Source organism: Dasypus novemcinctus, chromosome 1 (genome assembly GCF_030445035.2).
Source record: "Dasypus novemcinctus isolate mDasNov1 chromosome 1, mDasNov1.1.hap2, whole genome shotgun sequence".
Taxonomy (NCBI): Eukaryota; Metazoa; Chordata; class Mammalia; order Cingulata; family Dasypodidae; genus Dasypus; species Dasypus novemcinctus.
In genome coordinates, this window is record NC_080673.1 from 168731287 (window position 1) to 168747538 (window position 16252).

At 36.9% G+C, this 16252-nt stretch overlaps 1 protein-coding gene across 2 annotated transcripts in view; it reads right to left on the minus strand.

Annotated features, from left to right (window-relative positions):
- Positions 1 to 221: 221 nt before the first annotated feature.
- Positions 222 to 16252, minus strand: part of PGM2 (phosphoglucomutase 2) — a 33856-nt gene continuing 17825 nt past the window's right edge. For both annotated transcript variants that reach the window (XM_058299782.2, XM_071217067.1), the window contains exons 11-14: positions 15819 to 15948; positions 13565 to 13754; positions 9354 to 9487; positions 222 to 2962 (exon numbers count right to left, since the gene is read on the minus strand). In XM_058299782.2, coding sequence (XP_058155765.1) covers positions 2860 to 2962; positions 9354 to 9487; positions 13565 to 13754; positions 15819 to 15948 — 557 coding nt within the window. In that variant the 3' untranslated portion in view covers positions 222 to 2859. The remainder of the gene's footprint in view (positions 2963 to 9353; positions 9488 to 13564; positions 13755 to 15818; positions 15949 to 16252) is intronic.

Here is a 16252-nt window from a genome sequence, read left to right on the forward strand (position 1 = left end):
TCTGTTTACATGATTATTGCCCCTGCTAAACCGAGAGCAGGAGTCCATGTTCACTACCAGGACCCAGGAAAGCATCTGGCTCAGTGCAGGATTCAAACATGACTTAATCAGTGAACAGAGGAAGGAATGTATAAATAGCTCTCAGGATATAGTCTTCTAGGATATAGGGATTATAAATAGGATTTAAACACCATCCTTCACCTTCAAAGGAGGACACACACTTTGTTGTTCTGTCAAGTAAAGCATTTATTTTTTAAATCACATAAGCTTCCAATGTCAATGAAATAACAATACTTCTCTTACTAGCATGATGATCGAGGTAAATTGAGATAAATCAATGGAAGGTAGTCCCATTGTTTCATAGAGGAAAGGCTCTTCTCTCACAAAGACCACAAAGAAAATGATAAAACAAATAGTTGACCTGCATTTCCTCCTCCACATCACTCTCAGATTTAACTTGGGACCAGATCTCTTTGGGCACCAGGAGAAAACGGGTGGCCACCCCTGCACTCAAATCAAGCTATTATCTTCTCCAAGGAGGTTCAGCTCTTAGAGCACAGAGCAGGCTGCTGTAACAGCACTCAGTCCTGATCACAGGCCAGGGGGCCCAGGCTTACTCTCATGCAAGGCATTTTCACAGCCTCTGCAGGCCATGTGGTTTTGCTTTCTGGTTCTCAAGTTCAATACACACGCCCTTCAGGTGGCAAGGCAGGATATGAACAGAAGACTCCTCTCTGGTGCAAAGTATTTTTTCCTCTATCTCAGATGTTAGGTCTTATTAGAGGGCTATAGATAAGCATTCTGCCAGAGAATTGTCAATGACTGAATTGTTGCTGATAGTCACCCTTCACGGATTTCCATGTAATTTAATCATCTGTAGCACTGAAATGGCCTTAGAAACCATTTAGTACAATTGCTTCATTTTAAAAATGACAAAATTGGGGATTTGAGAGGTTAAGTCACTTGGCCAATGTCCAGAGCTGGCTTACAGCAGACTAAAAGTAAAACCTGGAGCCCATATGTTGCAAGCTTTATGTACCCAGAGGTGTTACCTTCCTTGCCACAGTAATAGGAAAAAGTCAAGAAATACTTAATCCACATAGGCCATGCATCCATGGTGTAGTATTCCTTAGAAATACAAGTGAGAAATGGCAGGGGTGGCAGGGGGCGGGGAATCCCCTCTAGTTCCAAGTAAATCATCTTCTCATGTAAGTGATAGACAACTAGGACATGGCCTGAACTTTATCTCAGGGTCTGTTTTCCCTACTTCTCCTTGCTCCATACCTTACTGTCCCAGCACCTCTACACTTCGGCTATGCTCTGTGCCTAGAAGGCTTTCTCCTCCATCTTTGGCGGCTATGTACCCATGAGGGTGAAAGCAGCTCATTCCTTACCTCTTCTAGGAGGCTTTCTCTGGGCAGAAAAAATCCCTCTCACACTTCTGAACCCTGGGTACTTTGCAAAAAAAGCTTCACATTATAGAAGTACTGTAAGTACTGTAAGTACTGTAGTTACTTACAAGTCTGCCAACTAGACTGTGAGATTCATCTCAATAGGGCTGGGTCTTAGTCACCTTTGTATTTCCAGAAACAAACTCTGTGACAGTGTACAGTAGGCTAGGTATTCAAAAATTGTTTGTAGAGAGGACACCGATCTTTTTTCCCAGACTACAATTTGAGACTAGAAAACATAAAACAATAATAGATATGTCTTCTACAATGAGGAAGATGATATTGAATACTGTAGATTTAAGAGTTCTGATAGGACACAAACAATATATCAGGGAGATAAAAAAATATCCCATTGCTTTAAAAAAATGATTTCTCAGTAGTATGGTAATTTTTCATTGTTCTGAAACTGTTAATAACCATTAGGTTGACTATAATAATAATGAACAACTGTTTCCTTTAAAATAGAAAATGATATAAATATATAAAGTATATGAATTTGGTCCAGGCTCATGGTTGTTCGAATTGCAATCACTTTGGAAGGTAGTAAGGTGATCAATTACAACGAGGGCAGAAGACACAGATTAAAAAAGAAATCTGGAAAAGAAGATTTATTAACATAAAGTCTTGCCTTAGATTTTGATAAGAAAAATCAGGCTAAAACCAAGTTCAGATATTGTATATAGGACCAAAAATTAAACTGTGCTAAACAAAAGCAAAATAATGACAGAAAAAACTACTTTGCAAGTTTCAAATAACCAGATTTAAAGAGACAAAATGATTTTAACACATCAAAGAAGATTAAGCTGTTTTCTCCTAGCACATGTACAATTTACAATGATGTGCTATTAAAAAGTTTTAAGTGAGTTTTTAGAGACTAAAAAAAAGCATATCTTTTTAAAGCATCTTTTGCTTTACTTTTACAACTTCCTGTGAATTATATGCTCCCCAAACATGAACACAACATTCAATCTGTTCATTTATTTTACTTTATAAGCAATTCATAGAAATATAAATATATACATGACAGCCAAGAATTTAGTAATTATATAAGTTTTCTGGCCATTACAATTATACATAAAAAGAATTACAGAAAAGACGTATATTTAAGGCTTATATAAATTAAGGCATAATCATTACAATATTATTTTTGGAAATTGCTTTTAAAAGCCTCATTTTAAATTTTAGATAATGCCCAGGTTCAACCTTTTAATAGGAATGTTAATTTGTTAGATTTGGCCATCTTTTCTTTAGTCACCTTAAAAATCTAATGTAAAACAATGAGAAATGTAGGTCTATCAAAACATATGTTAAATACTTATAGTGATACTTTGAATCACTAAGCCCTCAAAAATATTTCTTAACAAATCAAGTTCAGCTTAATTGTAGGTAAGGGTAAAGCTACAATATTTCACTCTGCCTTTGGCTGCAGGTTATATTTTTGTGGTTGGAAAAAATGTTCTTCAATAGCACTGACTAGATCATTCAGTTCCTTCTTCAGCTGCTCAGGATCACTGGAAAATAAGGGAGAAAAATCCAGCTCAATGGATTATTCCAAAGCATATTTAAATGCTTGCACATTGATCAAGTAACAGTGAAAACAGCTAAATTAGCCAAAACAGAACTCTAGTGACTTAAGCATGGGAATACATCTAATGGACTTAAAGAAATGAGACAATATCCATTATTTCCCCCCAAAGGTTTTTCTAAAACAACCATTCCTTTGCTCTTAAGAATTTTTAAGAAACACAATTTTTGACCTAGCATCTCTAAAAGATCTGCAATGTTTGTACCTAACAGTGCAGAGAAATGTTTCGTGACTCAGTTGACTGGTGGACTTTTAAAAGACAAAATGTCTCTGTTCAGTCCCCAGTCTCCCAGGATACGAAGGTTCCCAGGCATGTTTGCCCTCAAACCACAGGAACTAAGCTGCAGCCTCCTCCATTGGCTCTCCAGGAATGGAAGAGATGGGGAGCCTCCTACCGGGCATGCTCAGTCATGCACCAGGAGCTGGAACTGCAGGTGTTATCATTGTCCCTCCGTGACAAAAGGGCCACAACTTAAGTATGAATGAGAACCTAAGATTAGAAATAAAATACATAATAATTTAGAAAAACTAAAATAAAGTAAAAAATAAATTAGGGTATTAAAAAATGAAGTATATCATAAAAAAAATTTTTTTTGACGTTTTGCCTTTCATCACTGTAACAGGTGTTGCCCTGTATGTAGTTGCTGAAGGCAGGGAGAGGGAAAAAGAGGTGTAATATTGGGACATTTTCGCGAATTGGAAGTGTCCTCAGTGACATTGCAGGGATAGATGCAGGACATTATATATCCTGCCATAACCCACTGAATGGACTGGGAGAGAGTGTAAACTATAACGTAAACTATGATTCATGCTGTGTAGCAATGCTCCAAAGTGTACTCAGCAAATGCAATGAGGTACCACACTAATGAAAGTTGTTGATGTGGGAGGAGTGGGGGGTATGGGGAGTGGGGTATATGGGAACTTCTTATATTTTTTAATGTAACATTTTATGTGATCTATGTATCTTTAAAAAAAAAGATAATTTAAAAAAAAAAAAAAAGAACCTAAGGAGACAGAACCCCCCACCTCCCTAAGAAAATCAAACTTCCAAGCCTGTGGGAAACATTCATTTATATGCAAACAGCTGGAAGGTAAATAGAGAAAAAGGACTTGTAATTAAACAGGTTCCCAGCAGCTTATGTAAGTGTCAGGCTACTAGCTTAATATGTTTCTACAAGTACTTCAAAGTGAAATGCTGGATTTAAAAAACAAAATCCTTCAATTCATATTTTCCATTATTTCATACTTGCCCATATTTCATAGATACAAACTTAATTTTAATGGAAATGGCAGTCCTTATAATTAGTTAAGATCATTTTTATGTTGCAATGAACTAAACAGAATGACTACAACAATCCATTTCATCACGGATGTTCATTCTGGCTCTAGTGCTTACTGTTTCCCTTGGGCAAGTGACTCTGCCTCTCTAAGGCCCAGATTCCTCATTTATAAAATTGGGATAGAGGCTTTTCCTTCTCATGAGAATTATTGTGTAGGCTGAGATAAATTATATAAAGCAATTAGCACAGAACCTGGCCCAAAGTCCTCAATAAGTGTAGTGATCATTATAATTATTTTTACCCCACTGGCAACATATAAAGTAATTGTTTTATAACTACGTATGAATTTCACAGGGTTGTTTTTTCTTCTTCATAAATGCACTTTGAAGAAAATGAAAGTTCCCAAGAAGGCATGTGAGCTAATAATTATTTTTAAAAATATATATCTAAAACCAAAACTCATTAGTGAATTTACCAATTACTAACTTATTTATTAATCCAAGTTATTAACTTTTCAATCAAGACATAAATATTTATCATGATTCATTTATATTAGTTTAATGTTTTGGAAATTGTATTTCTTATGTGTGAAAAAAATACTATTGTATATGATTTAGTAGTGCAATAATTCCTAAAAACAAAGTTTTGTCCTACTATTTCCCATCCTAATCACTAAATGTTCCATTTTTAAGTTAAAGTTTGAGAATATTTCCTAACATTCTTTAAAACAACAGGATACATCCTATGACCATTTAAACCAGGGCTAGGAATTTCTGTCTCTGATAAGTCTAAATCTAGGTAGATTTCTTTATAGAAATACATAGCAAAGTATCATGTATAATCAAGCACTGATTTTTCCAGTAACCATCATGAAAAACCATTAAAGCTAAATGATAACTTAATACTAATGTGGGGTTCTAGACTGGGAGAAAAAAGACTATGTGGGAGACTGGGGGGTTATGAATATGGAATGTATTTTAGATAATAAAATATGATTATTGTGAAGGCAGGTTTTGTGTGTCAGTTTGACTAGGCAACAGTCCCCAGTTATTCCATCAAACACCAATCTAGGTATTGCTGTGAAGGTATTTTGTACATGTGATTAATGTCTACAGGCAGTTGACTCTAAGTAAAGGAATTACCCTAGATACTCTGCGTGGGTCTGGCTCCATCAGTTGAAAAGCGTTAGGAGAAGAACTGAGGTTATCCCTTAAGAGAAATTCTGCCTGTGGACTACAGTTTCAGCTCATGCCCTTCCTGACGGCTTGCCCTGTGGATTTCAGACTTGCTCCCACAATTGGGTAAGCCAATGCCTTACAATAAATCTCTTTATATCCTACTGGTTCTGTTTTTCTGGTGGAACCCTGACTGATACGATTACTACCCAATAATCTTAAGACAGTAAGAGAGTGTTCCTGTTCTTAGGAGGAGACGCATATTGAAGAATTTAGGAATGAAGTATCATGAGGTAGGTCTGTGACTTACTTTCTTTTTTTTTTAAAGATTTATTTATTTATTTAATTTCTCCCCCTCCCCCTTGTCTGTTCTCTGTGTCTATTTTGCTGCGTCTTGTTTCTTTGTCCGCTTCTGTTGTCGTCAGCGGCACGGGAAGTGTGGGCAGCGCCATTCCTGGGCAGGCTGCACTCTCTTTCGCGATGGGCAGCTCTCCTCATGGGTGCACCCCTTGCGTGTGGGGCTCCCCCACGCGGGGGACACGCCTGCGTGGCAGGGCACTCCTTGCGCGCATCAGCACTGTGCATGGGCCAGCTCCACACGGGTCGAGGAGGCCCGGGGTTTGAACCACGGACCTCCCATGTGGTAGACGGACGCCCTAACCACTGGGCCAAGTCCACCGCCCCCTGTGACTTACTTTCAAGTGACTCAGAAAACAAATATGTAACATTCATGGTGAAAGACAGCAAATATCACAGAATATTAACAACTACATTCAGCCTGGGCCAAGGTCAGCAAACTATGGCCCCCAGCCTGTTTTTCATAAATAAAGTTTTATTAGAACACAGCCACACTCATTCATTTATGTATATGGCTGATTTTGTGCCACAACAGTAGAGTTGAGTAGTTGTGACAGAGGCCCTATGGCCTGTAAAACTGAAATATTTACTATCTGGCCCTTTACATAAAAAGTTTACTTTCCCCTGGTCTAGGTGAAGGGCATATGAATACTCACTGTATTGTTTTTCAGCTTTTCTTTAAGTTTGAAATTTTTCTATATAAAAAGTTAGTTCAAACTAAAGATATTTCCCTTGATGAAGGTATTTTTTTAAAAACAGAATTTATACTTGAAAGGATTTTCTATTCTAAAGGATTAGTAGGTCATAGAATGCTATGAATATGTGCAATTCATGGTATAAAATAAATAATATTTAAGGTTATCAGAAAATGCAGAAACCTTAGCCGTGGCTCTATTGACACTGAATGGTAGGTATGCTGATGCCTTGCCAGAGCCCTGGCAGCATATCCATGGACTGAGCTAGTGCCTAATGTCCCAGTTAATACATGGCAGTGACATTTCAATGAGTATAATAAAAGGACAATTTTTCCAAGTATTATGAACAATTTATAAACTAATCATAGAATTTAAGTCCACTCAACAAGCCATGTGAAAAATTTAAATACTATAAATTCTTAAGTATTAAATAGTGCTATTGTTATTATCAAAGAAAGGTTTTTATAGGCTAATAAAAAGAAAAGGACAATTACCTAGAGAAAACAGATTCTTAAGTTGGACTAATTTTTTTTTTTTTGAGGTACTGGGGCCAGGGATTGAACCCAGGACCCTCATGTGTGGGAAGCCAGTGCTCAACCACTGAGCCACATCCACTCCCATCCTTTTAGTTTTAAATGAACAAGACATAGAAATATGAAAATACTAAAATATGAAGGAGAATTACAGAGAAATGTCTATGGAGAATCACACTCAAAATAGTACCAAACAAATTATTTCATATGTATGGGAACATGATACTTGTACAATATTATGATCATATTTTGGTAATCCGGAATATGGTTTTATCTGGAGGTGTTTTTATATGTTCATTCAAGTTGCTTAGTAGTTTGGGTTTTTGTCCTTTAAGCACAAAAACGTTTTAAATGGGAATCTGTGGCAAAATATATTACAAAGCCCCAGGACTTCTTAAATATGTTAATACTTTCATTGAGCATCTTGACATTTGAGAACCATAATCACAAATGGGACTGTTGGACTGAAGCTGCTAGTCAGGAGACTCAGAAAGCATTTGCGGTGGGCTTACTTCCCTTAGGATAGATTCCTGAAGTGGGGTGCCTTTTGAATTCTTGCGCCCATGTTTTATCATTTTTTCTGTTTTGTTATTTCCTTCTTGGCCTTCAGCAGCCACTTCTTGCTAAAGAAATGTCCAGGTGTAATAGTTGTTCTGAGATGGACTTGACAATTTGCGACACAGAAATTTTCCTCTTCTTTTATTTCTACTTAATGCAAATTTGATTCATAATTACAAAGACCCTCAATTACAAAGACCCTCAACTGAGCTAGCTTTGATTTATACATGAAGTAACAATTACCTGGACCTGTGCTGTCTGCTATGTAGTCACTTGCCACATGTGACTCCTGAGTACTTGACATGTGGCTACTGCAACTGATGAACTGAATTTTTGATTTCTTAAATTTTAATGAATGCAAATTTTAATTTTAAAACAGACACTGGATTCGGTTATTGGAAAGCTTAAGTATGTTGGAACAACGTGGGTATCAAAACCTATTTCCTCAATTGTTAATTTCACGAAATCTAATTACAGATCATGTACATCTGATGAAAATTTAGCATTTGAATTGAGATATGCTGAATTGCAAAACACTATGTGATTTTGAAGACTAAGAACAAAAAAAAAGAACGTAAAATATATCACTAATAGTTTTTTATATGGATTACACGTCATAACAATATTTTGGATATAACAAGTTCTTAATGTTGGAGTTTTGATGTTGGAGTTTGGTGCTGAAGCTGGAGCCCTGGGAAGCGAGGAACCCTGAACCCAGAGAGAAGCAAGACCCTGGAAGGGAGGAACCCAGGAAGCCTGAACCCTCGCAGACGTTGGCAGCCATCTTGCTCCAACACGTGAAATAGACTTTGGTGAGGGAAGTAACTTATCCTTTATGGCCTGGTATCTGTAAGTTCCTACTCCAAATAAATACCTTTTGTAAAAAAAAAAATTTTTTTTTTTGATATACCAAATAAAATATATTATTAAAATTATTTTCACCTGTTTCTTTTCACTTAAAAAAAAAATAAGGCTACTAGGAAACTTTAAATGTGGCTCACTTTTTCTTTCTCTTGAGCAGCGTTGACTCAATTTGCCTTTCAGAAAGAAATTTCCTGATTCTCAACTGTATTCTGAATAGGACGTATTGATTAACTGAGGTATGCAATACCATATTTATAATGTGTTAACTATCTGCACCGTGGTTGTTAAAGTTCAAAAGGTTATGGCTGTTGGAAAATGACCAACTCAAACCCTTTGCTAAGGTCAGAGAAACTTGACACTGAAGCTACCAGGCCATCAGCACTGTGGCAGCAAAGACTCTTTCTGATGCACCTCTTTATCCTCCCCAGGGCTCAGCACAGATTTGTGTACAACAGGGGCTCAAAGGTATTTGATGCGTGCACTGGAATGGAGACATGGGAAAATGCAGGAGAATAAGAGAACCTCATTGGTGCTAGCGTCAAATGAAAAATACTCAGATAAAGGAAGTATTATTACTATCACTGAAATTAGGTATGAAACATTCATGTACAAAGCAAGTTAGGAGAGAATAAAGGAATCACAGAACTCCTTTTTTTACTACAACTAAGAAGAAACTACTCTTGTTCCTGGATGCTTCAATCAGCTGTCAATATCAAAAGAAATTCTAAAGCAGAAGTTCCAATTAAACTATTAAGTTCTAATAAATTAAGGAGGAAAAATCTTACTTAGCATTTGAAAAGACCTAACTTGAATGTTATGGTATCAAAACCACACCAGTTGCCATTCATCCCATACCTATTTCCAGGTGGGGCACAGAGTTCTGCGTAGTATTTTATTTTGGGTTCTGTCCCACTGGTCCTCATGGTGGCCACACCTCCGCTGGCAAAGGTAAAGGTGATCATTTGGCTGCATTTACTGGTAGGGAGGATCTAGGAATTAATTTACACACATGATATATTTAAATAGTAAATCTTCAAAAAATTTACTTCTGATCTAACTCACATTTTTCCCTGGAAAAGCAAGAAAATAACTGCTGAACAAATATATTGGTTAGAAAAGAGAAATATTTTTGAGGAAATCAGAAAATACACTCCATATAACTGAAATACTAAATAATAACAAGGTAATTTATGAAAAATAACTGTATAATAGCTTTTTATCTTCTTAGTTTTATTAAAGATACTGAAGTTTTATTAAAATTAAAACGTAACTTTTTATAAGAAAGCAAATTTAAACAGGTAAATATGCATTACCAAAAAAAAAAAAAAGAAATCATCCATATTTCACTGTTGCATAAGTGAAACTTTATCAAAAAAGTCCACAAGGACATTTTTTTAAAAAAGACAAAGCTGTAATAAACCTGGCAAGTGTATTCATGGCTGATTGCTTCCAAAATTCCACTAAAATGACAGAAGTATAAAAAACAAACAAGGGCAGAGAGGAAAAGAGGAGACAGTGGTTAATTGGGTTGCCAACCAATCAGGGAAGTCAGAAAACAAATGGAGTAGGAATGGCCCAGTGGAACACAGGACCATGAAAGCTGAGTGCCTAGGGAAGGCGATGCAGAAAAGAATCAAGTCAATGTGCTCTGCCGAACCTGGGCAAGTATCACCCGCTGGTGGCATCAGGTACTGCAAAGGCAAGGGCGAGGCAGGGGCAGTGCTTGAAAGGAGCTATTCAATTCTCCCAGACTCAATCCTGGCCCACACTGTCAGGCCATCACCTCTTCTCTACTCCAGTAGGAGATGCTTAAATTATCTTGAGACTGAACCGGAGAGGCTCAGGAGTTCGGGAACACCAGCCACAATGGAAGGCAGGGTATGGTGAAAACAGAGGGATTAAATGAAAGTTCCCATGTTGGGCATTAGGAGAGTCTCCATTCCATCCCACTGCCATAACCTCTCCACCAGGCATCCCAATTTACAGGTTCTCAGGCAGGAGATTAGCATTAGGATGAGGCACCTATGAAGAAATCATAACAACCCCAGATGGGGGGTCCCTCGTTAAAAAGTTGACTTGATACCCAAACTCCCTAGAATGTCAGTTGACAAAGCTTGCTCACATAGAAAAAGCCTTTGATAAGTCTTTTGGTGCCCAAATGACAATGAAGGATCATTAGACATTTGGAGAAAGATATCAGATACAAAACAAGTACCAAAACAAATAGAAAAAAGAACGTGGAGGAAATAAAGACAATATAGGGGTAAAGAAACCTATATTTTAAAAAACCTATATAGTTATCCCTTCCACATTGCAGGGATTGGGGTGTGGTACCCCCATAATCCGGGAAATCTGTGTAAAATTTTTTGGCCTTTCCTTTGTACCAGAGAAGTATGGATTTTTCCTTTTTCTTTTATGGGGTGTTTACAATACCTTATTGTAAATTTTGGGTTAAGTATTTTACAAAACTACACATATATTTTGTGTATTTTAGAAGCCGAGATTTAAAGAAAATTTCCTAAAATCTTCCCAGAGAGGACAAATAACAACACGTTGTACACATGTTGACATTACATCAACTATGTGCTGAATGACTGAAGCTCAAAAACAACACTGGAAGCTAAGCACTGGAGCAATGCTTTAAAAACTGTGAGTCCATAAAACATGAGGGAGAATAACATTATCAGCCTCACACTGGTCTCCAAATACTTGTCTTCCATTCATTTTTTCTCAGGAAACTACTAGAAGATATGATCTAGTAAACTAAATATGGAAAGAGGAAAACATAGGATCCAGGAGCAGGGACCCAACTCTGGAGAGTGGCTAGGGGCATTTCCGGAATGACAGCTGTGCACCGGGTCCAGAGAGCAGAGGTCCAGCTGGGATGGAGGGACAGAGAGAGGTCATTGGAAACAAAACAGAGCAGTGGAACAGCTGGATCAATGGACCACATGGAAAACTATACTGGGGAGACATTGGAAGGATGTGGGAAGAATTGGTGATGGTTACATAGAAAACTAAGCCAATGAAAGAACAAAGCAACTATAAATTACAGGAAAAATAATTAGTTATACACATTAGGGAAACCTAAACAAAATACACTATTTAGCAAGGCAGGAAGCAACAGTTACTAATCATATTGACACAAACATGGAATCTGATTTAACTAAAAGTTGTGACCTAAGTGCACAGAACAGGACAGGTGAGAAGGGGGAGTGTGAAATGTGGGAAGTATAAGAGCTATTTTCTTATCTCTGTATTAGAAAATCAATAAAGTCTAACTCTGATAAGTCAAAACACCATCATACCCTACAGAACTGATACATAGTTCTGATACACAGGGTATGAAATACATAGATACATACCCTACAGAACTACATCATAGATACCCTACAGAACTGAGAACAGGGACTCAAACAGATACTTGTTCACCAATGTTCACAGCAGCATTATTCACAATAACCCCAAAGTGGAAACAACCAGAGGGTCCATCAACAGAAGAATGAGGTATAATCATACAATGGACTATTAGTCAGCTATAAAAAGAAATGAAGTTTTGATACAAGCTCCAACATGGATGAACTTTAAAAACACTAAGCTAAATAAAAGGGGGCACATTTTGTATGATTCCACTTAGATGAAATATCTAGAATAAGCAAACTCATAGAAACAGAAAGCTGATTAGAGGTTCCTAGGGGAAGAGGGATTAGGGAATGAGTTTTTGCTTGATGAATACAGAATTTCTGTTTTGAGTGATGAAAACATTTTAGTAATGGAAGGGGCGATGGTAGCACAATGCTGTAAAAATAAGGCCACTGAATTGTACACTTAAAAATGATTAAAAATGTAAGTTTTAAGTTATACACATGTTGCCATAATTTTAAAAATTGCTGTATGTGCAGATTATTTAGAAATTTCATGGTAAATACCATGAGAAACAACCGAAAGTGGAAGGTAGTTGTCTTGGGCGGTGAGGCGGAGCAGGAGCTGGGGCTCTCATGTTTTATCATAACCCCATTTAACTTCTAAAACGATAAAGTGTGCAAATATTTTGATGAAAATAAAAATACATACAAAGGTAAATATCAAAGAAAATGTCTTAACACCCCATAAGGATGTTTCTTTTTCTTTCATTAAAAAACGTTTAATTGAAGTATATCATTCATACATGAACATACATCAACAGTTAGTATATAGTAAAAGTTATGAACGTACAAAACACACACACACATATGATCATACGGGCTCACATACAACACCCTACCACCAACGCACTGAATAGTGTGACACATTTGTTACAAACTATGAAAAAGCACTGTCAAAATATTACTACTAACTACAGCCCATAAGGATATTTTTATTCTCCTTTTCCCACCCTCTATCACAGTTATTAATACTCTTCTGCCTCATTTGGGCCTTTTTTTTTTTTTAATTCAATGAGGGATCCACATGGTGTGAAGAACGCACACTCATGCTTTACCACTAACAACTCCCTTCCATTCAGAAAGTAGGGTAAACCTCAGAGTGTGGACCAGGACTTCGGCCACATCTGGGAACACGTCAGAGAGGCAAGTTCTCAACCCCCATCCCAGATCTCTGGAGGAAGGTCCAGTGCTCTGGGTTTCAACCAGCCCACCAGGTTTTTCTTTTCCAAACACTAAAATGTCATTAAAAATATATATATTTTTGTTATGAAAATTATGCTTGTTTATTGTAGTAATTTTATAAATTCAATAAAACTGAGCCATGTGGGAATGTTTGAGAACTGATGGTGTAGAGGAAAAGTGAGATCCAGAAGCAAAAGACCTGGATTCTGCGCCCAACTGCAATCCTGAGTATTAATTTCCTTATGTGTTCAAGGAGGGAGCTAGCTTAGATGAGTAGTGAGATCCCTTTTAGCACTAGCCCATGATTTTTAACCTTCTATATATTTTTATAGCTTATTTATTATAATGTTTATATCTAAAATCAGCTTCAATTAATTACATTATCAAATAAATTAAATCTCTTCAAAGTATAAAAAAGGTAAACAGAAATACTTTAACTGATAAAAGTATATTACTCACAGGTTTTTTGTCAGGTTGGCTATCATCATAGCCAGTTGTAAGGTCCCGAATGCCAGAAACTTCATATTTGCCACAAGTTTTTGGATAATTATTCTTCCCATTGTAATTTCTAAGGTTTTCAAATAATTTTTTAATGGTGTCTTGATCATGGCAGATAAAATAGGAAGCTTTGGTAATATGGTAGCCATACCTATCAAAACAAATACAGTACATGTAAATGAGGAATAAATAATTCTAAAAGAAATGAAACCACCATAACTACCTTCAAAGAATTAATTTTGCATTTAAAAAGATGTTCACTAATCAACCCAAGGAGATGGCAAACAATGCCTGCAGCCAGTTTCTGTGAATTCAAGTTTTACTAGAACACAGCCATGCCCCACCTACTCCTTTATGTATTGTCTCTGGCAGTTTTCCTACAAAGACCTGTGGTCCTTAAAGCCTAAAAAATTTACTATCTGGCCTACAGAAAAAGTTGCCGACCCTTGATCTACTCAACTACCTCTGTGTACTATTAAACATAATCCTTTTGAGTTCCTACTACACACTCAGTGAGAAAGAGAAATCTGTGCTAACGTCAACAAAACTGACAAACAGTCATGTAAACTGTGTGTTCCAGCCCTGATTCACCAACTAGTAACCCATCAAAAATTTTCACCTAGATAGAATTGTAAGAAAACCAGAAAAAGAGCCCCTCTTTTATCTACCACCCTCATGGATCTAGAAAAATCCTAACAGGCAGGATTCACATCTGCTGAAACTAGCAAATCCTTTACCATGATTACCAAAAGGCTTATAATCACTAGAATGAATGGTCTTTCCATTTGCAGCAATCTCCACTTCTACACAATGTCTAACATCGTGCACCTTCCCTCTGGAACTCTCTCCCCTGAGCTTCAGCTGCTGACCTCCAACTCTGGCTACTCTCTGCCCAGCTGTCCTGTGAAACCCAACGTGTAAAAACCTAAATCCAACCACTGCCCACATTTACGTTAATGTAATACCATCTTCTCAATCACCCTGGCTCAGAACTTTAGTCTTCTTCTGCTTCTCTCCTCTCCGACCTCAACTCAGACACCAAGTCCTATTAGTACTTTCCTTTGTACTTCCTCGTATTTCTTCTTTCCTTTTTATTATCGCTGCCTTATTGTGCTCGGCGCTTCGGAAGTTAGCATTAGCCTAAGAGAGTCCTAATTAATTTTGGGCTGGGATGCTTGTTAGAAATTGCCTAATGAGACTGGCCAAAAAAGAAGAAAAAGATATAAATGGATTTAATAGCTTTTCCAAAGAGTATGACTTTATAATTGAAAGTGTCCAATTTTCCCCATAAAGAGGTCTTCTAAAAACCACTTAAAATAGAATGTGGTATTTTGTATAGATCACAAATGTAGAATGACAATATGAACTATGCTCATCTTGTATAAGCTTGGGATGAAAAATCTTTGATGACATCATCATCACAGATGCAGGAAATGTTTTATTCTCTGTTTATTAAAGCAGATGTGAAAATGACTAGCAAAAATGACACTGATGTCAAAGGAGCAATAAAGCATCACATGGACAGACTGACATATTTCTAAATTAATATGCTATTTTGTAAAGCTAAAATAATTAATATTATTAGACGAGACTAGATTCTTTCATCTATATCCCTAAAAATGATCTGCATTCTTATATACTGAGGTCGGACCAAAATTTTTCTTCCAGCTCCTCATTGGGAAAATGGGGCACTGCCTTATACTCACATATATTCAATACTTATTATGTATCGCAAAGAATATTGCATCTATATATAACCAAACAACTGTTGGCAAGTCACCAAAAAATAATTTAAATGTTAGCTAATAGGGGGTGGAAGTGACTCAAGCGATTAGGTGGCTCCCTCCCACATTGGAGGTCCTGAATTTGGTTCCCAGTGCCTCCCAAAGAAACATGGAAGATAAACAGACACAGCAAGTGCAAAACAATGAGGGGGTGGGGACAAATAAATAAAATAAATCTTAAAAAAAATAAAATGTTATAGAGTAACTTCATATCATGCTTTATCCAACTTGGAATATAGTTATGAATTTTATTTTAAAGTAATATTAATAAATGGTTAAGCATCAAAAGGAAAAGGTGAGTGCTTATTTAGTTTTAGAAATGAATATGACTCATAACCAAAGAAAGAGCATTAGAAAAAAATTAGTATCTCATGTACAAGAGCATAATACAACATTAAAAATATTACTTTAAACAGTCAACAGACACTTACTCAACATAGATGGCCTTTAGCTGCTGTGACAAAGACAAATTCTTGGTTGCTAGAAAGCTAGCCAACTCTGCACTTATGACAGCGGCACTGACTCCATCTTTGTCCAGAACAAACGGGCAGCACATGTAGCCTGCAGAAAACATGCATCAAGCATACAGCCTCAGGAGCGGGTTTCTTACAACACGGTGTAAAGCCATTTTGTGAATGCATCTGTTTGCTTACTGCAGGTTAGAGGCCGTGCAGTATTTACCGCCACAGGGTTAAGAATCTAGCCCAAGGCCTAGCACAGAGCAGGCCTTCAAGACGTATTTGTTGAATAACCTGTAAGATTTTCCTTCCTAGCCACATCATGCCCACTTGCTAGGTCCAGTTCAAGTCGTTCCACTACACATGAAATGATTTCCAGTTGTTCCAGTCCATGTTTTCTTCCCTGA